The following is a 25,187-nucleotide window of genomic DNA, read 5'->3' as shown; positions in this document are numbered from 1 at the left end:
TTGCCGTCACATCCGTCCATGTGGATCATGCTGGATCATGCGATGCATGTTGTTCTCACCATACTAGCCAAAGAAGAGAGCAGCAGATATTATAATTAGAGCATAGAGCTTACCAATTTTTCCATGGTATTAGCTGCTTGCTGAAGTAAACATTACAATCTTTAGTTTGATATCCAGGACGAAAACAGAGATTTAGTGGTTATTTTAATTTATCTTGATCGTCATCATTCTATGATGCTTGAAGGACGTAACAAGTCTGTGTTGTGTTAAGGTGAACGTGCGAACCCGATCTGTGGAACGAAACAATTTTACAGTGTTGACTCTGTTGGATACTTCAATTTAAAAGTCACTTAAAAATTACGGCAACTACAATATGGGGCAGGTTGTTGGGTACTTGTACGGTAGCGGGGATTACAAAATTAAGGAAATAACTGTCGCTAAAACCAAAATAGAATGTGACCTTGCTGTTGAGAGGCTTTGCAGGTGTGTATTTAATGTACAATTGCTCGTTTTGCACATAGCACCTCCATAATTTTGATATATTTTTGGCTTCAGGGAATGCAGCAATTCTTTTCCAGTCCTAGGAATGGATTGTGAATGGGTCCCCGAATGGGATCCTCGCGAAAAAAATCCAGTGGCATTACTCCAGCTGGCGACTCTGAGCGGATATTGTGTTTTGTTTCGACTATCTTTTATGGGTAGCATACCGGGATCAGTTAAGGTTTGTAGAAGAAAGTCAACGTAGAAAATAATTAAGGGCTTCTTCTGTCTCAAGGGAAATATTGCAGTGTTGTTGAGGTTGAAATTGGGGTTAGTCGTTTGTGATCGCACTAGGCTTAACTTTGGGGAAATTTGTTGTATCCCTGTAAATATTAAGACGATTGTTAACTTTCTGCACGAAACAATCACTTACCCTGCCTAGTGCCGCTAGTTTGCCACTATCATGGGTTTCACTATATAATCAGGATGACTTTTCAAATCAAATTCCCATGTGAGTGAATGATTAGATCATATCGACTCAAAGGCACTAGTGGCTTAAATTTTTGAGTTTGGCTACTGAACCCAGGGTTCAAACCGTAGATGAAGCCTTCGGACACCCCTAGACAAAATAATCAAAGTGCAAGGGGGCCCAGGGAAAGGAACTAGCCTCCATACCCTGAGTGTGTGATTATCCATATTCAGGGAAGGGAGGCCTATGGCTTAGTCTGGGGTAAGCTCTGCTCTCACCTATCCAAAGCAACCTCCGAGTTGAAGCTCTGAGTGATGGAGTGTACTAGTACAATTTTGTAAGAATAAGAATCAGTAATTTCACTTATTTTTGTGAAAATATCAATTAATGGTTGGCAATACCATTTTTTCTCATGACCATCACAATGTATTTGGATAGATGCTGAAATTCGGGTTGCTATTATTAAAACTGTATGCATTGAAACAAGTTACTTTTTAATCAGTATGTTTATCAGTGATTTCCATCAAAGGAAGCTGGAGGCAAATTACATGTGTACTTATTTTATTGTGCCTTATGTTGGTATTCTTGGGTTTATTTGGCTGAGCATGAGTTTAACTTTGGTTGAGACAGTTTGACTTTTCTAATGGCTGAAGGAAAGAATTAAAGTCGGAAAAGTAACTTAAGTAAATTTTCTATCTAAACTACCAGTGTAAGGTTTACCCATGTTTCATATCATTTTAGTAGAGGGGGATTGGGTTGGTGTGGTAACTAGAATGTTGGGTTCCCATCCTGTGGGTCTGGGTTGAAATCCAGGTTGTTGAGATTTTTCAATCCTGCTGATCCCTGCTTGAGTTTTTCATGGTGTGCACTTCAAGCTGATATCTCTGTCCTTTCAATGGGATTTTGAGCTGTGGTCCCCATGACATCTTGTATTGAAAGTGTTAAGGCCGTTTTACACGGTATACGGAATTGCACAATCTGATGTACGTGCGAAGGCGCATTCAAAATCGTGTCGTGTAAAGTGGTGAATTGCTAGAACACATGCGAGAATGCGTGGATGCGAGACGGCATAATAGCCCGTTCTAATTTCGTTCATGCATTCGCGCAATTCCACGCCATTTTAGAAATCAATGCAGCTCTAACCTGCGCAATTCCGTGCCCCGTGTAAAACAGTCTTTAGAGAATGCCTGCACTGGGTTTTTCTCCACTCTTCCTTCTTTACACTTTCCTTTTGTTGCAACCCACATCGCAGAAATACGTCTCAGAGACATTCTGAGAGCTTCAGAGACACCTCTGAGACTTCTCTGAGATGTCACTATGTCCAAAAAAAATGGTCTCTGAGATGTCTCATGAGACGTCTTAGATAAGTCTTTGAGATGTCTCATTACACTTTGTACTATGGTATGCTTTAAATTTCGGCAAAAAAATAATTTAATGCAAATTATACAGTTATGGCCTACTTTTCTCAATCATTTTTAGCGACAAATTTTTGATGGATGGCCTTTTGAAAAAAAAACCATATTAAATGTCGTGATTTTAATAATCACAACTGCAGAATTGCACTGAAAAATATGTATGGAAGGCATTGATGGCGTTTAAATACGTTTTCTAAAAAAATTCTGGAACGTCTCATGATTACATCTCTGAGACATCTCCGAGACATATGTGATATTCGAGACAATAGTGAGACGTCTCTGAGAGGTTCGTTGCTATGTGGGAAGTGACCTCAGATGGGTCACCTCCTCTTACCCTTATTATTATTTTTTTTTCAGAATTTACTATGCAACCGAAGTATTCTGAAAGTGGGTGTTGCGATTGAGAATGATGTAAGCCGCTTAGAAACCCCTGTATCTGGATGGGCTGATTTGAGGCACTTGGAACACCTCATTCGATGTTATCCTGCCAAAGATGGTTCACCGGTATGTAGTAGAGGTGTGCTAAACAATCACTTTCTGGTATATAGTACATACTACTGATCCTGTTACATGTCATTATCAAGTGCTAAGTAGAGCTCTCTGTGTAGTCACGATTTCACTTCCAGTGAGGATTCCTTTAATTTGCTACTCCTAACTGTATTCAGTTCCACTGATATAAAATAAACACTCAAACATGTAGATTAAATTTTTGACTGTTTCTCAGTCTTCCTCGGGAAGGAGACTAGTGGGGACTGAAAGGATGACTGGAGGCTGAGGAGATTAGGATAAAAATGGAGTGGGGTTGGGATGGAGTGGGGTTGGTGGGGAGAGGGAGCGGAAGAGGAAAGGTTTTTAGAGATAAGTGGGCCCTGGTAAGACTAGGAGGGTTGAACGCTTGGTTTAGCCATGTGCATGATTGCAAGCAGGCTTTGAATAGAACTATCAAATGCCTCTTTCTTGTTGAAACATAGGATTTTGAAGCGAGATTCATTAATTTATGGTACTTGTCTCTTCCTGGTCAACAGCTTTTGGGAGCAGCTGCGTTTTGCACTGTGTCACGCGAACTTTCGCATCTACTGCAGGTCATTTCAACCTGCAATGGCTGCAAAACCTTGCGTGACAAAGCGCAATACGCAGCTGCTCCTGAAAGCCGTTGACACCTCTTTCCTTTTCTTTTTAATAACCTTACTACTGGAAAAATCTTCTCTGATTGCTTATCCTTTTCCGTCTGACGGCCACCAAATCTTTCTTCCATCCTTAAGACCACCAAACCACTCAACCTGCAATTTCCCGCTTTCCACTTCCTTTCACTCCATCCCCCACCAACACCACTACTTATGTAGTCTGGACATCCTTTTATGTAATTCTTGCCCCACCTTCTACATCAGTCTAACCACCACTTCACTCATCCTCCGGGTACATAACCAACACACCTCCATGGGATACTCCCACCCCATTTGCCTTGATTCCTGTACCCACGAACGCTTATTCCAACAATCTTCATTTTGATGATTATTTTAACCAAGGAATGCAAATTTTATCCCCAGCATTAAACTACACTCAGATTTTTTAAATCTTCAGTTATGTTGAAAGTGAACGTCAATTACTTAAAACTTTAACTGCAATCTTTAATTGACTTTCTTGGGTTATGTGTGTGTATTACTATATAAGTTTATCATTTATTTCCCAGCTTTATTCATGCTTGAGTAATCTGTTAGTGCAGCTTTGTTCAGGGAAAATATGTTGAAGATAGAATGAAATGAATGAACTCATCAGCCTTGAAAATGTTATAATTTGGTTTTACGTTAAGAACACTGATGCCTTCCTTCAAATGCTACTTTCACTTGTTGTAAGTATGTGAAAACTACTAATACCATTGTGAGCCAGCATGAGCAGGAACATCATAAATATAATTTATACCTTTTTAATATCAGCTTTATTAACTTTTCATCAGCATAATTATCAAATTGCCGAATCAAATTATTATATCCAATGAAGGTACAGTGAGTTTTCTGTATGCACCATGCAGGTTGCACATAAAGTTGTGTGATATTGTCTTTCATCTGATGGCAATGACTTATTCCAGAAATACATTGCTATTGGCCAATATTTATGCAAGATTGTCTATTGAAATTTCATTCAAAATACCCTTGCATGCCTGTTTTTGTGTGAGAAGCTATCCCGGTCAATACAATAACAAGTTAGCCAAATTATGAGGCATAATGGCCTGATGAAAACAATCGTAACAGGTACATTATTTGATAGAATTTTGTCCCAAAATTGAAATAATGATAATGTTATGAGCTTATGTGTGGAGCTACATTTGATGTGTAAAAGTTGAAGGGATATACATGTGTAAAATTTGAATTAAGCATATACAAATCAATAGCAGTCATTTAAAAATGTTTTTGGATCTGAAGATCCGACAGTGGAAATCAAATACATATAAGGTTTGAATCTGGATGCAAAAAAAAATCCTGGATATATCCATCCATTCTTGAAACCGTGAACTTGTATGTAATGGTTCTCAAAGTAATAATTGGTAATTCCTTTCTTCCCTTTCTCATGAGAGTAAAAAAATCTTTACCTTGGCATTAAACCTGCACAGGCTGAAGTTCGTCTGGTTTTAGTGCCAGGGTATTTTTTTTTGCTGTCAGTGGAGGCACTCTAGCATCCACATCAAGAGTCTCTAAAATTTTCTATTCCAGAAGGTACCAGTTGACAAGGATATGAAGCTTGGCCTTGCTTCTCTGTCTAAGATAATTCTTGGTGTTGAGCTAAACAAGCAGAGTGGAATCCATTTTGCAAATTGGGAAGGACAACTGTCTGGAGAGCAAATTGAGTATGCTGCCTGGGATGCATTTGCTGGAGTCTGCATTTGCTATGAAATTACCCATCAAAATTTATCGGTGAGTAATATTCCTCAGCTCTTTATTGTGTTTGTGTCAATCCTTGTGATTTAAAGCGTAAATGATTTGATCAACTTAAGGCTGGATGGCGATACTTAGTGGAACTTGGTGTCAGGAAGCATTAATAAAAGATACACTGTTGTATGTTCTGCAGGAGTTGACTTAACCACTTCCACAGAAGTTAACTCGACCTTTCAAACTTTTGAAAATGATATAGTGTAATGACGAAACTAGGGTCGGTTAAGTGAACTTCTGAGGAACATACAACAGTGTCTCTTTTGTTACATAAATGATTTAGTTTTAGTAAAAAGTTTTCCTATAAACTTGAGTCGTAAGGCATTTTGTTCATAAAGGTCTGGTTATACTGTAAATTAGTACTCAAGAATCAATGTCTACATGCATGAATTTGTAAATGCACCGTCAAACTGCCCAAATTGTTCAAACCTCCTTCCATACTGTGTACATGGAGAAAAACAATATAACTGAAACAATTATTCTAAAAAACAACTTCTGCACTGGAGACTGCGCAAACGGCTATGCCTAGTGCAGTCAATAAACCTGATATTCAGGCGAAGCCCAACTTGTTTGCATGCATGAGCATAAAATAGAACCTATTCTAATTTGCTTCATGCATTGGTACATGTTCGGTTCCGGTCCATCAAAATTGCTCCTGAATTAGCACATTAATTTGAATGAATTACAGTAGACTCTGGTTGATACGAACAATCTTGTTGCGAAGTTCTCGATTTTAAGAAGAAAATTGTTGGTCCTGATGGAAAGGCCAATGCCATGTATAGTAAAAGAAATTTTATTATGAAATCAGGAATCTCACTCACTGTACCAGCGGTAAAAACAAAAAGAAAAATACAATGAAGTTCCACAGATAGGCATCAGCATTTAGCTTGATATACTATGCGCTACGTTTAAGTTCTCCTCGTTTAATGTGCCCAAGAGCATCAATTATGGTTCTTTCTTCAGTAAGAGATGCTTATGTATCCACGCAGCATCATATAATAAGCTTCATTCCTGTGGAATCATGGTGATCCACTCATTACCACACGTAAATTGGCTGCACAGGTAGTCCTAGGAACATTCGATTTGCAAACTTTCATATACATGAACATTTGAAAAATTCAAGCGTGCCCGGAATTTCAAATTTGGCGCCCTTGGAGTTGGCCGATGCGACACTGTGTAGCGTTGAGGAACTCGCATTTTTGGCTCAGCTTGAACAAAGTATCAATTAATCAGGATCTGCTCACCATTTTGCCTGTTCCTCCTTCTGGAGGAAAGTGAATTTTTTTTCAGCTTTAGTCTAGTTGGATGCACAATCGTGAGTTCACACAAAATTGTAACTCAGTGTTGCATTCTGCAGGATAACCATACTTTTGATCCCTTGCATAGGTTTTAATTAGGTGCATATTTCAGTTTGTTAAAAGAGAATGGTTTATTTCATCTACAAGACCAATGAATAAAGTTTCTTCTCCTGACCTTCCTTATTATAACAACAATGTAATGTTTATGCTCTTGGAGTATAGGTCATGATAAATTAAACTCACATTTGGCCAACGTTTCGGAGATTTATTCTCCTTCCTCAGGGCTCTTAATTATAATGAATGTTTACAAAGAAAATAAAGAAAATAAATTAATTAAGTGGTTACAAAAATTTGAATACAATTGTGCAGTACAAATTCATTGATAAATTAAAAATTGTGTACAGAATTAAACAACATACCTGTGATAGAAAAGTTTCGTTACTAGGCTAATCATGGTTACTTATAAATATTGATTCATTTGTTAACAAATGGTATCTAAATTATACTAAACAATTTTAATTTCGATGAATTAAATAATAATAAATTTTGCTTAGGTGTTCGATGTCTGATCTTTTATTGCAACTGTTATTTGATTTTGATATGTAAACCATTTCTTTAAATAATCTTTTCTTAAAATTGGTTTCTATGTCTAAAATGTTGGTGTTCTCGAAATCAAAATGATGGTTAAAGTCTAGACTGTGATTTGCAAGAGCAGAAAGAGTGATTTTATTTTTTATTGATGATTTGTGCTGGGATATTCGGTTTTTTAAATATTGAGATGTTTGACCAATGTAACAACTATTACAATTGAGGCATGGTATGTGGTATATTATGTTACTTTTTAGTTTTTTTGGGGTTTCTGATTTTATTTTTGTGTACAGAAGTCTGCTTTGCGTGTTAGAAATTTTGTGTGCAATTTTATAATCTAATTTTTTGAAAACTCTAGTAAGTTGTTCTGGTAATTTATTTATATAAATGATTCCACGGAATGGGGACGTTATTGTGTTTGTTAAAGCTAATTTATTTGGTGAATTCTGTGTTTGTGGACATATAGCGTTGTTTTTTTGTAGTATACATTGAATGAGTCTTTTTGGAAAATTGTTTTTTATTAGAATGTCCTCGATTATTTTTAAGTTTTTTTTGTGAAAAATTTTATCACTCAGATTTAGCGCTCTAAATTTTAGTGCATTGGCTATATTTATTTTATGTCGTTGAGGATAATGAGACTGAAAATTTAGATATCTGTCTGATTTATGCGGTTTCTTCCACCAATCCACACTTATGGATCCATCTTGATTTCTTATTGTCAACATATCAAGGAATGGAAGTGTGTTATTATTTTCAAATTCTATTGTGAATTGTAATTTAGGATGGAAGCAATTGAAATAATTTAAAATTGTGTTCTCGTGTATATCACTAGGTAATGCTAGATATAAATCATCAACAAATTTGTAAATGAAGGGAATATTAAATGGTAATTTAGCGATAATATTGTCTAGGAGGTGATTCATGGTTAGGTCAGCTAATATGGTCGCCACTGGGGAACCCATAGGTACTCCATCATTCATTCGATATTGACGATCCTTATGCTGCAAATAGCCTTGATTAACAGCAATATCAAATAATTCAGTAAATTCTTCTTTGTTTAGAAGTGTATGATTGGATATTACTTCCCAATTATCTATCACAATGTTGTTTAATAAATCTAGTGGTATGTTCGTAAATAATGATTTTACATCAAGTGAGCATATTATATAATTTAGGGGAATTCTTTGTTGTTTAATTTTATTGAAAAAAATGGAAGGAGTCTTTAATGTTGTATTTGTCTGAGGATAGATGTGTAAGAATTTTTGCAATAAATTTGGCGCATTCATATGTAGGACTATTTACAAAACTTACCACTGGTCTTAGAGGTATATTTGGTTTATGATCTTTCACTAAACCATACAGTTTAGGTGGAGTGCCATTGTTTTTTATTAGTGTGCATTTCGTTTTAAAGTCTATTTTCTTTTCTTTAAAAAGCTTTTTAACAAAAGTATTCACTTTAGCTTGAAGTGAAGTGGTAAAGTTTTTCTTTTTGGGAATTTCCGTATAGATATCATTATCATCAAGTAAGTCTTTAATTTTTTTATCATATTCATGTTTATACATTATGTATTACTGTGTTGTTAGATTTATCAGTTTTAAGAACAATTATATCAGGATTATTTTTAAAAAAAATCTTAGTTTTATGAAGTATATTGAGTAAATTTGATGATTTTGAATGCTGTATTTGTCTTTGAATATAGTTAGTTATAATGTTAGTGCATTGTGCCCTAGTTTTGTTTTTAATGGATGAATTTTTTAAATCAAATATAATGTTGTCAATGTCTGCTAATAGTTGTACCATCGGAAAGTCTTTCAATGTGTAGGGGAGAGCAAATTTAGGACCTAAGCTAAGGAAATTAGCTATATTACTTGGAACAGTGATGTCTGTTAAATTTTTTAGCCATATGGTATTATCATTTTTCAAAACATTACCAATTATGTAATTCATTAAATTTTTTGATATGCCTTTGTTTTACTAGATTAAAAAACTGCTCAAAAAACTTTTGTTGATAACAAAAAAATGTTTCACAATCTTGTTTAGGAATCAATAAAGATAGTGATTCTTTTTTTTACATTCAGCTCTTTCAAAATGTTTTGTAATTCCCAATTACAGATTCTAATCTCGGTGAGTAAAATGGATCTTTTAAATTTGTAAATAAGTTTTTCAACATCGTTAGAGAAAGGGTGATTTGAGCTTATTAGTGAATGAGTACATTTTACATTGTTAATAATATGAGTAGGGAAAACCTTAGATATTTTACATTTGAGTAAAAAAATACTCGTATTCTTTTTGCTCGCTAAACATTTTGTAAGTTTGGAAATTTCATTAACTATTTGTAATGCTTTCCTACCATATTTAATTCGAAACTGGGAGTAAAAACCTTTCACATATGTTGTGGACCCACTTGAGTTGTCAATTAAATTATTATATTCCATTTCTGATGTTCCAAAAAATCCGTTCTATGAGTTGTTGTACAATGTTTTCACTTCTGTTATTTATTCTTCTTTTCTTCGATGAATGAGATGAGGGTGAATCTTGAATGATGAAAATATATCCTCCTTGTTTTCTTCAATGAATAAAGTTTCTTCTCCTGACCTTCCTTATTATAACAACAATGTAATGTTTATGCTCTTGGAGTATAGGTCATGATAAATTAAACTCACATTTGGCCAACGTTTCGGAGGTTTATTCTCCTTCCTCAGGGCTCTTAATTATAATGAATGTTTACAAAGAAAATAAAGAAAATAAATTAATTAAGTGGTTACAAAAATTTGAATACAATTGTGCAGTACAAATTCATTGGTAAATTAAAAATTGTGTACAGAATTAAACAACATACCTGTGATAGAAAAGTTTCGTTACTAGGCTAATCATGGTTACTTATAAATATTGATTCATTTGTTAACAAATGGTATCTAAATTATACTAAACAATTTTAATTTCGATGAATTAAATAATAATAAATTTTGCCTAGGTGTTCGATGTCTGATCTTTTATTGCAACTGTTATTTGATTTTGATATGTAAACCATTTCTTTAAATAATCTTTTCTTAAAAATTGTAAATTGTAGCGAGCCCTGAGGAAGGAGAATAAATCTCCGAAACGTTGGCCAAATGTGAGTTTAATTTATCATGACCTATACTCCAAGAGCATAAACATTACATTGTTATCTACAAGTCCTTTCATGCAGACCACATTGATACCTCAACTGCACAAATGCTTAACAACCGCCCACGGAATCAAATCCGCTCATCTAGATAGCCCTTATAGTACTAGATGAGCAGATTTGATTCGGCGGATGATTGTTGAGCATTTATGCAATGGAGGTATTGATATATTACTCAAAGGATGGTATGTCAGTTGAGAAAACAGGGACCATGCAAAAAGTCACTGCCAAATACATGTGTTTCTGTGTAATGAAACTATTAATGTTTTAATATTATTTTACAATAAAGTAGATTTCCTTGGAAAAAATTTTTATGCATAATTAAAAATGATGTTCTTAAGGATAAATTGCTTACGTATCAAGTGTAGGTTTGATATTGTAAAATAAATAGGTTGAATAATTGGTTCTGTACTTGTTAGGTTTCAGCCCCTGGTTTTTGTCGAAATCAAATTTCAAGTTTTGGCTCTTCATAGTATATGAAGGTTAAAGGAAATCGGTTTGCCATGCATAAGTTTTAAGTTCCTAGTTTTGCTTTTGGAAGTTTTTTTAAGTTCTATTTTAGAGCGTAGTAATACTGCTACAAGTTGAAGGCTACACATGCATAGCCCAGCTTGCACCCATTTATGTATGCTTCATGGGTAATAGGTAATTTAGTCGCATATATAATAAGTATGACTCTGAAGCTATTCAGCAGCGATACTCTTAAGTATGGGAGATGGAAGAGACAAGTAATTTTGGCAAGGTATGATTTCTTGCGCTGATTCCTAAAAGAAATGTTCTAACAAACTTTGTTATCACAAACGTCCAGTATTTTGGTCCCTTGCATCTCATAATAATGAGACTCTACTGTATACCCTTTTTCCCTACTCGTGGCGGGGTACCTTGATTACTCTTTTTTCCCTTTCACTCTGCTAGCCAATCACAGATTGGTGTGAGATGATTATCTTTATTTCACAAATCAAGTAACCTCAATTGATAAGCATTCAGGATGAAAAATTAGGATTGATGATGTGTACCAGCCTCCTATGGTTGGGAAAAAGGGTATAATGTATCATAATACCAGGTCTTTATATTTTATAGTTAAGGGTTTTTTTCAAATGTCAGTACTCACGGCCATTCTATTGCACACATCCAAATTATTTCTTGTTTAAAATTGGTATGTTAACAATTCTTTGCGAACAGTTACAGGCTTATGGTGTGAATCGTCCAATAGACTTTGTATATCGTATAGTGGAAGTGCCCTATAAATTCAGAAGCCGTAGTGGACCAGGACCCAAGGCAGCTGGAGGTGAGGTCACCTACCTATTTTGATAAGACCAACTTAATTTAATCATTTAATTTTTGGATTATGTAATGAATACTAAAATTGAAAGTAAATATGCTGCAAATTAGGGGGACATCCCTCAAATATGTGCATATATCAGGTTGTAAAAAGAGAATGGTTTATTTCATTCACAGGACCTTTCAAGCAGACCATTTATTTCTCATAGGATGGTATGTCAGTCGAGGGACCATGCAAAAAGTCACTGCCAAATACATGTGCTTCCGTGTAATGAAAATATTAATGTTTTAATATTTTTTTACAATAAAGTATATTTTATCGGAAGAAATTTTTTTTTGCATAATTAAAAAATATGTTCTTAAGGACAAATAACTCATGTTACAAGTTCAGGTTTGATGCTATAAAATAAATAGGTTTAATAATTGGTTCTCTCTACTTGTTAGGTTTTAGCCCCAGGCTTTTGTTGAAATTAAATTTCAAGTTTCGGCTTTTCATAGTGTGTGTAGGTTATAGAAAATCGTTAGCCATACATAAGTTTTAAGTTCCTAGTTTTACTAAAGCACTTGCTCTAGGAAGTTTTCTCAAGTTCTATTTTTGAGCTTAGTAATAATGCTAACAGTTGAAGACTACACAAGTGCAGCCTAGATTGCACCCATGTATTTGGCATAGTGATTGAAAAATAATGGGCTACAACTTTTATAATTTGACACTGGTACTGTTTGTGGTCCCACCCTTTTATTTTTCCTAAATTCTTGGCTAAATGGGAAATTTCATTGAAGTACAAGTGATACGAGTGACTAATTAGGCAACCTAAACTTCATGATCAAAATGCATGGTGTGGTTGGCATTATTATTCGCTTTTGTCTTTTTCGAAGCCTACTTTAGATGTTTTTACTGTTTATTGCAATCAGAGTATATTTTTGTCATTTTCAGATGCAATCGACTGAATTTGAACAAACAATTGTAAGATCTTATTGGGTATGCATTGCAATTACAATGATTCTTTTGTCTCTGTAAAATGAGAATTTCGATTCGCAAAGTACCTTTGAATTCAACCTGACAAACCCTGAATTGTAAAATTAATTCAGCCAGTAGTATCTGCCGTCATTTCATTTTTAAAGGTTGTATTAATCTCTAGATCTATCGTCTTTATTTACCAGTATGTGCCTCTGCAGCAGATGACGTTAGAAATATACAAAGCTTTCCTTTTTGGCTGCTCTGCTGTATTATTCCTGAACTTAATGGCGACTTATACAAACAAGAGATCATTTCTGTGCAGAAAGTTTCTTATTCCTAAGGTCAAGGTATATTGGATTAATGGATCAGCCACTGTAACTCGATAATTCTCAATTTAATCTGTGTTGGTAGCGTTTTCGTGTTTATCGGAAGAATAACAAAGTGTAGGCAATAATTCTGGGGAACCACCATACTAAGCGGGGAACACCTCCTTCTCCACTATCTCCTCAGTTGTCTAAGTTCCCAGGTGTGGTAAATGGCATTCAGCTAGGCAATAAGTAGCCGAGGAGGGGAGAGAAATGGAAGGATAAGGTCTTGGAGGGAGAGAGAGATTTGATTGGTGGAATGTGGACTACTTTTTTTTGGTTGTGTGAAATCTGTGATGTAGCTACTTTTGACGTGGTTATTATCCTACACCACTGAATGTCCCTCAATAGTTGTTCAAACTCTTGGGAAGATTCACACTGTGTACCTGTCGTATTTTGCCTTAAAATTTTTCACTGCTGAAATTCTGTTGCATAGCCTCTGCTGGAGCTTTTAAGCAAATTATTTCATAAGTAGGGCAAACATCGCAATGAATTAGTGCATTGGAAGAGAGGATCGGAACTCTTTCCACTCCTCCTTATTGGATGGTGCATTTACTGAAGCATTAATTTTCTTTTGGATCCAGATTTGATTTATTTGGCAAATTTGGATCGGATTTCATTATCCGGTGAAGGGTATTATCTGCGGATATTTGGATCCGATGTATCCGATTCGACCATCCCTAATTATGGCCCTTGCCAATGATTCTGTTTGCATTGTCAAATAGATGCCATTTCGGTCATCCTTAGGCCAGTAATCTATGTAGTGGTTGTATCGGAATTAAGTAGCATTTCTTTGGGAAAACAAGTGTGGGGGAAGGACAGGTAATCATATATTACAGAATTTACCCTATGGATGTAGTTTTATAGCATGGGGAGTTGTTTTTCTTGGAATTAAGAGACTCAGCAGAGGAAGGTTTCCCTATCTTGCATGATTGGATTTTGGAGGGATTATGAGAATATTATGCTAGCAATTTATAGTGTGAGGAAGTTGGATGGGTAGATTTGTAATTGTACATAGATTCTCGTGTGACTTGACCTCATTCCACATTTACCACATTACTTACCCATTACATTCACCAGTGCCTGCCGGCCTTTCTTTAAGTTGACCATGTGGATCTGTTCCATTTTTGGATGGGTTTAAAAATGTGCTATTTACACATTGATGTTAGTGTATTGACAACATCATTTCCTTTCTTGCTCGTCCATATGGGTGTCTTGCACGAACCTTCTTTCTTGCTTGACTATATACCTGGATTTACTTCTTCAAGAAGATGAGATCCAGTATTTCATGGCCTAAATTGTTATGTCACCCCAGCATTGAGTGTGAGTTCCAGATTACTGATTATCAAAACATGATGTCCCTGTTTCTTTATGGAAGTATAAGTTCCTCTTCATGATTACAAATTTTATATTCTTTATGCAAAAGGCTCATAAGTTCAGCTCATTGATCATAACAGCCATCTCTGTGTGAACAAGTACTTCTAACCAGTGCAACCCTTGTGATTGGGAGAAAAAGTTATACTGACTTTAATGGTCCTTTGTTGAATTTAGTGAGTTGATGATCATTGTCATATGCTATCAGCAGCCCTCTGCATATGGTGTGCAATTAGTTTTAAATTAAAAAAAATTCACTGACTCGTTCTTAATGGTGTGTTATTCCATTATAAGGTTTCTTGGATATGTAACTTTTATCGTATTTACTTCCGCATGGCTTTTAAATTCTGAGTAGACTGCTTGTAAAATATAAGGATCAATTAGATGTATATGGAGTAAATTCGTTGAACTGAAGTTATTGCAATAGTGTCTACATGGGGCAGACTAGAAGAAGCTTCGATGTCAGAAAGAAAGAATATTTAAAGAAAGAAATAACAAAGATGATAAAAGTAATTTAGCTAAACACCTAATATGCAACAGCCATAGAAGTGATTTTAAAATTATGCAAACGGCTGCGGCAAATTAGATTCTATAGAGCAGTTAGAAATTTTAAAAATTATTGAAAACCAGGACAGCACTCTGATAAATGACTATCTTTACCAGTCCTTTTCCCCCATTCTGGCATCCATTTTGAAATTCATCTCTTCGTCTGTTCGGTAACTAGGTTACAATAATAAGATAAACATATAATAATTTATGCCTGAAGATGGTGATTACTTATTGCAACCTGGGTCACTTAAAGTAAAACAGTAGTGGTATAAGTAAAAGTTGCCTATCCAAGATACCTTAATTTAAAGGGAATGAGGCTATCAATGCATATTAAACTTGGCTGTGGTGTTATCGTATTTTTTATTATTATTGCTGCATGTTCCTGTAGAATACCGTAGTACATATTTTACTATATTTATGTAATCCTTAATCCTTTGTTGGTTGCTTGTGGTAGGAGTGAAAAACCCAGAATCATCTCTTAAAAAATCATACGATCGGCTTTTACCAAAAAGACAAACTCCAATGTATGACAATATTTTCTTGTTGGCACCTGATGGAGAAGTATTGTGCACTTGTGATAGAAGAAGGGCCATGTGGTAAGTTTAGCCTTTCTGTCTCAGCTCTGTATTTACTTAGTTAGTGTTAGCCTTGCCCATTATTTATTAGAAAAACAAATATTGTTGTTGTAGCTCATATTTCGCACTTACACACTCTAACATAGTTTTTGAACCAGGCATCCTTGACTTCGATAAAGGCTGTGTTGTTTATTGAGTAGAAAAAAGAAAAATTACTTATTCTACTTGAAATTTAATCAAGATTGTTGAGTGTTATTGCTATGGCTGTATGAACAGGGTTAACAATGGAAAGAGAAAATACAATTTTTGGGATTAAAATACAATAGTTTGAAACCATTTAGCTTTTTCTCAGTTCCTTGTCTTGAAATTCTTAAGGAGGTTCATGGCCTGATGAGCTGGGTTTTGGGATATATGGATGCAAAGGTTCCATTTTTAAGCATGTATGGCACCTCTCAACTCACTGAAACAGCAAATCTTTGATAGTGTGGGTATGACTGTTGAAAACTTACTATCAGCTTAGAATTAATGCGTTCTCAACTTTGGATACAGACTTGTAGCTAAATACAGTAAAACCTTGATTTTATGGAGTTGGAGGGTCCAAAATACAGGTACTGTGTTGTATCAGAAGTTGCCGCAATTAGTAGAATTTTTAGGATATCAGTTGCACTTTATTTTAAGCAAACTTAGTCATGTACTTGATTTAAGCTTTGATTTATGGGCATTTTACAATTTGCAATTTCTTTTTTATGAAATCAGTCATTTTGGGTGAAAAAGTCTTTGTTTGTAATTTGTTGCAAACCATTCTCAAATATTTTATTGACTCTTCCTCTGATTTAACTGCCTCTAATGCATTCATGTTTTCAATATGGCCTTCTCTAATCTCTTAATGAGCATAACAAAAATCGTGCAAATGCCTGAGGGCTTCTTTCTTATCACTACTGGTAGGGTGAGCTGGCACTGCATCACTGTCATCAATTACATCACTTGCTTCCTCAAGCTACAAAGCTGGTTGGTTGTTCAATAGGGTGCTTTCTTATAAATCTTTTATTGCCTAAATCGAAAGATTATTACTCCTGGAGTACGCATTTCACGCTCTTAGATTTTTGAATGAGATGATATTTGAAGATGATATCTATTTTTTGCGATTAAACGAAAAGTGAAAAATTTCAAGAGCGCGAAAATGCGACGGCTACATAGGAATGCTGGCAAAAGTCAGTGTGACATATTTTTGGTATTTAGGTACACGTAGACAGCTATTGCCATATCTTTGTGGATTCGATATCCTACCACAGCTAATTTAAACCAAAAGCAAACTGCACGTATTTGAAGGAGGCTTAAAAAAATACTGAGAGCCTGTTGGGGGAGTAGTAATTAGATTCGAGCTAAGTCCTTGCTGCTAGATTCAATCATGGCAGGAAATGCATTACTCTGAAAGGTTTGACCAAGCCTAATTTGACCAAAAGCATAGGAGTTTTGAGTTTCAACGGGATGACATCATGTCAACCATTCCTGTATTCATTTTTGCAACTCATTCAGGGAATAAAAGAACATAACTTCATATTGCATACTTCAGTGTGGATTTTGTAATCCTTGGCAGCAATCAATGCTACTCTTGTCATGACCATGAAGATATAGAGCTACAACGTTCCCTTGGCAAATGAGAAAAGTCAAGCTTGTATTGCCTTGAAAGCTTCTTGCATCATTACCACCTAGTGGAGACTATATGAACTTTTGTCAGGTTCCTATGTCTCTGGAGCCCCAACTGCCCCAGATGACTTAGATCAGGGGTCTCCAAAATACGGCCCTCAGAGGGCTTTCATCCGGCCCATACACTCATTTCTAAGTAGCGCGCGATTCTAGCTCGTTTAACTCAGTGAGATGCCGCTAGGAGCATTGCAGCACTGTACTGCACGTCAAAGTCACCTTCAACTGTTCGTAAATTAGAAACACGCCAGCAGATTCTTCAGTAGACGTTGGTATCGAATACTTCAGTCATTGGCAAATTTGCTATCCAGCCCGCGGGGCGATTCGGAACTTGGAATGTGGCCCTCGTGGCCTAGTAAATTGGAGACCCCTGTGCTAGACTATGCAATCATATGTGATTACTATATGGCGCATGTAAGTTACTCAAATAGGAACATGATTTGGAAGTTTGGTATTGGAAAGCACCTTAGCTGTTATCAATCTAGCTTTGTTTGATGCTTCTCATTGTAATGCGATACCTATGTTTTGATTCAATCGATTAAACCCGACTGTAGGCACACATAATTTCTTAAGAAACTTGAGAAGATATCGATGAAATAGAGATCAGTCTTCTCTTCAAGACAGATGTTATTCTGCATGAAATCAAAAGGTAACTGCATAAAATGCAGGTTAGTTGGCTCTTTGGTTTACAATTATCTATGTTTTCTGGCAAGACTGAGTGCCACTGCATAATATCAAGACTTGAGTAAAGTCAAAATGTGTAAAATCTAAGTTTTTATTGTGATGAAAAGGGACTCGGAAAAAGTAATTTCACGTTAATTTTGCATGCTCAATTCTTCGTTGCTTTAGACTGAATTTTAACTTTAGAAAAACATTTTCGTAGTTTTCATTACTGTTGCAATGAAAAATTTACCCTATTTTGTGGGTGTCAGAGTGAATCATCAAGCTTGGTTATCCACAACCCTGGTACAAGTTACTTACTGCAACCAAATTTGAGTTCTGGGAGGTACACATCTTTGCTATAAATTATTTTAGTTTCCATCAGGAGTCTGTTACAATAAAATAGATTTTATTTGTTTTGTCAGTCTATGATTTGTATCTTTTCTTTGACTTGACTGGAAGATTCACCTGTGTGGCAAGTTCAATAGTTTCACTTAAGTAGAGTCAGGAAAATGGTACGACATAATATGAATTTTTTAGTTCGAAAAATTCTGACACCTAATTCACTTTTTCTTTGGATGCCCTTTTTAATGTTTGGAAATAAATTTTTCTGATCGAAAGATATTTTTGGCTGATTATTTTTTGCATCGTCATTATGCTATGTCTTCCATTATCTAACAAGCCTTACCTTTTTTGTTTTTTGTGGTGTGCTGTTTTTGTAGCAAAATGTTTTCTGTGATAGCCTTACCTGATGCTTACATCTGAATCATAATTTATTTGCATGTGTTGTCATTAATCCTATCACATCAGGTAGTGTGCCTTGTGCCCCTGTGTTTGCTTGTCTTTTGGTGAATTTTGGTAAAAGTTAGTTTTAGGATTAATGGAAAATGCAATTATTTCTGAAAAAAATCAGCACAGTTTGAGCAAAGTTGGAAAGTAGGCTATTGATTTATCACGATCAACTTCTGGGCCAATGTGCTGAAATAAAAAAAGAAAGATTTAGTCTCTCAGCTTTTGGCAAAAAATTATGGCTGTTCTTCTGTGAGTTGCACAACCTTTAGTATGATGCACACCTTTTTGTTAGATGCTGGAAAGAGAGACAGTATACAAGGTACATAAGAAAATATGGTAGGTACATATGTATTTTTTCTGTTTGGCTGAAGTATTTAAAAACTTTTCAATTAGATTTTCCCTAGTTCCATTTTTCATTATAATTTTTGGTTACTTTATTTTGGATCTTACTGTACATAATAAACTTTTTGTCAAAAATACTTGCATGCATAAATGTTTTTTTGAATTTTTTTTAGGTATGTCGAAAAAGGCATTGGTGAATTGATAGAAGAAAAGACAGTTGACCCCGATAATGTGGATGGGGAATGTAAGACTGTTATTAAAGTCAGATTAAAATTTGAACCAAAGAGAAGAGCTATCAATGAGTCAGAAAAATATTACTGCATAGTAAAGGATAACCGCTGTGTGGTGTGTGGGAAAGAAGATTCGTACTTGCGCAAACATATTGTTCCACACGAATACAGGAAATACTTTCCAGGTTGGTGAAGTACTTTTTGAAAATTGATAATATGAATTTCATTCTGAAAAGCTTGTATTACTCCAGCCATTCATGTCTGCATATTCAAAAACCTTCCTTCCAAGTGTTGTCTGACATCTATGCAGCTCTGGTGGTAAGTCAGAGAACTACGTTGGCTTTGCGCAGGTCGGAGAGCATATGGAGTACATATTGGGGAGCTCTGTACTGTGGGAATTGCACCGAAGTAGACAAAGTGGTTGATAATCGCCAATGCTACTCAATTCAATTGTGTGTACCACACACTCTTTAAAGCTGTACAAACTTAATGAATCATGCTCATATATGAGGCCTCTTGCATGGACAGCAGTGAAATTTACATAAATTACCATAGGGTAAAATTTCCCTTAGACCGGGAATAGAACCACTGGCTTTTGACTTTCCAGTCCACTGAGTGGACCACTTTCCTATCCAGGTCCTTTTATTCTCACTGCAACTTTACCGTGGCTCATGGTAGACTTAAGCATAGGTTATAGGCTTCCAAGTTATGGTGGCTTCATGGAAGTCCTTTCTCCTTTGCGTGGATGAATTGCAAGGGGTTTACATCTTCAACCATGGGCCTAGGTAATACATATGGTAATTGTAGCAGAAATAAACCACATTTTCAACATAAAGAAAACTGGATTTAATACAGAAAGACGGCAGCAGTCATTGACAAGTCCTGTAGGCCAGAAAGAGTAGGAGAAGTAGACCACTCCAGCTGAGTAGCAATAACAGAGAGAGACGAAGCTGCTCATCTGATGGCAAAAAAGGGAGAGTGAGTGCCGTGGTGTGAAAGAGGATGGAGAGGAGTGCGATAAGATATAAAGTGATGCTACTTTTCCACTAAAAACTTAATTTCACCTGAGTCAACGTGTTTCACTGCACTACAGCATTATCAAGACCAACAAAAAAGGTCAACCAATTTGCACACTCACAAAAAAATGAAAAGGTGGGGGTGGAAGGAAAAAATTCTCCTATTGCTTGGTTTTTAATGGTGGGGATGAGAGTTGAGGGTGAAAGTGTGGGGAGGGTGGGGAATTTTGAATTGACCGTTGGTCTGGGGTGAGGTAGGTAAGGGTGGATGGTGACTCTTTTGGTGATCCAAGGGTTTTTTTCCGGATGAGGGAGGTCGAGGAGCAGGGAATGGAAGGGAAAAACAAGGTCATTAGTGGTATTAGTGATAAGGAGTGTGATGATAGCTCCTCTCACGGTGGCAGACACTCCCGCAACCAGTGGCAAAGGGAGGGGGGGTTTTGGGAGATAAAACCCCTCCCCAGAGATCAGAGAAATTTTTAAGTTTAATCCATTTTACTTAATGGTTTAGTATTACTTAGGGAACAGTGTTAGGATTAATCAAATATCCCTCAGAAAGCCGTTAAACTCGCCATTTTGAACCATTAATCTTAAAATTTTTCTGGAGGAGCGCCCCCACAACTCCCACTTACCCTCGCAGGTATGCAATACCCCCACCCCCCAAAGTATTAGTTGTACCTAAAACCTCCCCTAGCCTTAATTCTTTGTTGCGCCTCAGCCCACAACCAAGACAAAAAAGCATGTTGGGCATAACATTGAACAGTAATATTGCCATGAAAATTCAGAAACGTGAATAGCATATGTCAAGACAGTCGGTGTAATGACCTGGTAAGCCAAAGGTTTGTGGTTTGAATCCCAGTCCAGGGGAATTATTTTTCCCCCTCGCTATTCACATGATGCCAATTCTTAAGAATGGAAAAACTTAGCACACTAACATGTTCTCTATGGAGCTGATTCTCCCTTCCCAAGAGAATGGCCTGTCTTAGCCCAGCCATTAGCTGGTTAACACGTGTTGTCCTTCCAGTTGTTGTGTTGGCCAATCAGAGTACTGGCTTTGGAGATATTTACCAACTTTTATTGGCATTAGGATTAGAATTCTGAGGACTTAATCACTTGGGACTGTTAGTAGTTCATTCAAATTATTCTGAACAGTCAGATGGCATCACGTTTGTGGCCAGTTTCAGACAAATAAGATGCACTACTGGAGTGGTCCTTTTTATTTTCAACTTTGTGGTCAGACTCCATGTCCTGTATCTATCATTGAGTGTGTCAGTTGGTCATGCAAGGGGCTTTATATGTTATGGACCTTTCTAAATTGTTACTCTGGCCAGAATGTCTTGTCCCTGTAAAAATATGCCAAAAGGAGTCCTCTGTAGCTTCTATATTTATGGTTATGACATCAGTCTACATGAACTGCTTAATCATCCTATGAGAATGCAACCGGTGAGGCACTCACATGTTATATGTGCATATTTTTAACCCGCATTAACAACAAAGTCATCATTTTCTCCATTCCTTAAAATTATTTATGTGGAAGTTTTACTGTACCATTCAGTGTGGCAGGACATTGTTGACTAGGCTGAAATGACCAACCTATCGGTCCTGTTGCAGTCTGAATTCGGGAAGGCCAATATATTGCGAACATGATTAATAATTTTGTTTGTAGGGGCTTTGCTTACGTTAATAGAAAATTATATAATGATATGACTAATGCATTTATTTCAATTCCATGTGTTTGTTAGAAAAACAATTTCTTACATTGCTTTCCACGTACTCAGCATAATTCTTTGCTTTTTAGATTTTTACAATGGCTAATTTATTGACCTAATTAATTTGTGTTATTATTTTAGAAAAGGTTTTGCTTACTGGTTAAATGTAATTATGTTGACTATGAAAGATAAAATTATCTGCCAATATTTTGGATATTTAGCAGAAAATTTAAGTGACCTTCAGTAAATGATTTAACATTCCTGTTTGTATCAGCATTTCTCTCATCGAAGGTCTACTTCAATTTTGTGTGTGTGAAATCCAGTGCATGTCTAAATTAGAGCCTTTTCACTGGAGCAAGATTGCTTTTTTTGGGTTTTATTTCTTGATTTGCATGCTTATTTATAATCAAAGATGGATTTTTGTTTCAGTATGGATGAAGAGTCGGCAGTCTCATGATGTTTTACTTTTGTGCATAAATTGTCATATTCAAAGCAATAGGATAGACTTGAAGCTGCGACAGAAGCTTGCGAAAGACTGTCAAGCACCTCTAACAGTTGCAAAGGCAATAGAGGTGAGTGGAAAGCCTTTCCTTCGATATTCTATGGAGCGTATTGACCTCCATTGCTTGCGTCTGATCATTGCATTTACATATTAAAGTTTGCTTTCATTTCCCAGGTCAAAGATGCTCCCATGATTAGGAGGGTGCTAAGTGCGGCTCGAGCTTTGTCTCGTAAACCTGAAGCTATCCCTCTTAAGAGGCGTCAGGAGTTGGAGGAAATTGTCGTGAATTATTTCTCGCAGGAAGGAGAATCGCATCCTCGGGAAGTTACTCCAGAGTTGCTGTCAGCTGCCCTAGAAATGACATTCAGGTAAATACCAGTAATGGTTTGGTTTCATGTCTGCGGCAATGCTGATTCCTGTTTATTTCCTAGCCACTGCTCAGAGAATGTCACTTAATAAGTCTTGAAATATTGGTTGCAATGAACCCGGTTTAGTTCACTGTTGGAAAGCTCTTGGTGCATGTATTCTAATCTTCATTTAGTGTGCATTTTCTTTTGATCCATCAAAGTCGTCTGAGTTGCACTCTTTTGCAATGTGTTATGAGTGATTCAGTTTTGTGGTGTTTCAATGTTATAATTTCTCCTCTTCTTGGACGTACACCTAAGGGGCTGGTTATTGCAACCTTGTACCCACTCCTCCCGTGCTTGTGATGCCACCTTAGATTTGTTGCTCAATATGTAAAGAGAACATTTTAAAATACGCTAGGGAAATGGAAAGTTGACCTGTACTCTTTTTGAAGAATTTGAATGGGAATTTCTTTCAAATGGGAATCTTTTAACATGTTGAACCAACGAGAAAAACTTTATGCACTTCCTTACTATTACTACGTTGAATGATTCAGCAGTATTTTCTGAAGTCATCAGCCGCCTATGGTGTTGTGGGGAAAGTAGCTAAATAATATGTGTTTCATGCATGGGGACATCATGATGAGACAGCAACTGCTGAATGAATTCAGTGATGAAGAACTAGACGATTTTGTAGTAGCATGGATGGAGTAGTACAGGATTTTTTTCGTATCCGAATTAGAAGCCCTCGATTTCAGGTGTCAGATCTTTGGATATTTTCTGATCCAACTACACCTTTTATTGGATGTTAAATGATTAGTCTAGTTTGTCATGAACTTCTTATCCCAAAATCGCGAACTAGACGATTTTGTAGTAGCATGGATGGAGTAGTACAGGATTTTTTTCGTATCCGAATTAGAAGCCCTCGATTTCAGGTGTCAGATCTTTGGATATTTTCTGATCCAACTACACCTTTTATTGGATGTTAAATGATTAGTCTAGTTTGTCATGAACTTCTTATCCCAAAATCGCACAGCAATTAGTGTAGCTCATCATCAGATTTTAATAAATTTAGCATTATTTAGGGGAATAATATACATAAATATTTTGCAACTTTAACAATGTTAAAACATTCATGCTGTACATAAAGACTCATATTTCGTGAAATATGATGCATTGTAAGGAACAAAATGATTTCATACGAGTAGCAGTTGCTTTGTTCTTGATATTTGATAATCATTTTTTATTTCACTGTTCTATGTTGATTACAAACTGCAAAATATCATTTCATTACCTACCATTCCATTTAAAAAGAGCCACAGACAAAATAAATAGAGGATGGGAACACGATATTCCGTAAATTAATTAAGGTGGAAGGTGTTATGAGATGAAGTTATTTTATTAATCTTGTTTCTTTACTTTTTTATGAAATTGAAGCAGTGCCTGTTTGATTTCAAGTGCAAAATAAAATCATAAGTGTCACTGAATTATGCATTTGTTGGTTCACCTGCTAGTCTGGCTGTAATATGACCTTGCTCCTAAGTGCCCACATGACATTCGTTGAATCTGAGAAAGGCTGTTGATGCTGTTTTCTGTCAACCTTTTTTAAAATTCTGTGTTTGATTGTTTATTTCCCTCTCAAGTATGTGAGTTTAAAAATAGTCCTTAAGTTTGTTCATTCTAAAAGACAAACCAAACGTTCTTGAATAATTAACAAAAAATCAATATTTCCAGTGGAAAAATAAAAGTTATATCAGGAAAACTTTGAAATCTCAAATTTCCACTGTCTAACATCATCTATGTTTCAAATAAAATCTTGGCAACTTATCCGTATTTTGTTAATTGGGAAACTAGCTATATTGTTTAGACACTTTCCCATAACTGTTATGTATTGGAAAAGATGAAGTTTTGTAGACTTGTCTGGAAAGTACCTTAATTTGGGTGATAGTTGAGTTAATGTTATGAGAGTAAAGGAAGTGATAAACCTTTCAGTTTAATTTTTTCGCTGTGTTTGAATGCCATGAAGTATCACTTTGGTTCATAAATATTGTGCTTTTCCATGTTTGAATTCTTTTAATGGATCATGAATCCTAATTGTCCTCATTTGAAGTTTACATATATGCCCAACTGAAACATTTTTCTCAACTTTTCAGTGTTGTTAATGAATGCTACACACCTCATGGCTTGAAAGTGGTGGAACACTTTCGGAATCAAGGGGAGGAAAATGGCATTCGAGAACTTGAAATTTTGTGGAGGAAACATTTTGTTGATGAAATGAGACCACGGTTTCTTCCTGCTATGTGGTCTACTCATCACCTGCGGATAAGCCCAGAAAGGAAAGAACTTGAAAGCACAATGTTGAAAAATGATAAAGGACAATTGGATGTAACACAAGACCATGCGCTTTCATAGTGCTGTGCCAGTAAAAATTTTCTAAAATATGAA

At 35.9% G+C, this 25,187-nt stretch overlaps 1 protein-coding gene across 2 annotated transcripts; it reads left to right on the top strand.

Moving 5' to 3' along the window:
* LOC124161965 (exonuclease 3'-5' domain-containing protein 2) lies at positions 1-25,187 on the top strand. Of its 2 annotated transcripts, none has more exons than XM_046538248.1 (10): positions 1-483; positions 556-721; positions 2,722-2,868; positions 5,073-5,273; positions 11,524-11,629; positions 15,323-15,464; positions 19,115-19,356; positions 22,326-22,468; positions 22,573-22,766; positions 24,896-25,187. In XM_046538248.1, the coding sequence occupies exons 1-10, from the start codon at positions 374-376 to the stop codon at positions 25,152-25,154; spliced, it is 1,710 nt and encodes a 569-aa protein (XP_046394204.1). In that variant the 5' UTR covers positions 1-373; the 3' UTR covers positions 25,155-25,187. The 2 variants fall into 2 exon arrangements, with proteins under 2 accessions (XP_046394204.1, XP_046394202.1); XM_046538246.1 differs by having other exon boundaries at positions 22,555-22,766.

The sequence above is a fragment of the Ischnura elegans genome, chromosome 7 (genome assembly GCF_921293095.1).
Source record: "Ischnura elegans chromosome 7, ioIscEleg1.1, whole genome shotgun sequence".
Classification (NCBI taxonomy): Eukaryota; Metazoa; Arthropoda; class Insecta; order Odonata; family Coenagrionidae; genus Ischnura; species Ischnura elegans.
Note: the sequence above shows the minus strand (reverse complement) of the source record. Positions and strands in the feature narration are given on the sequence as shown.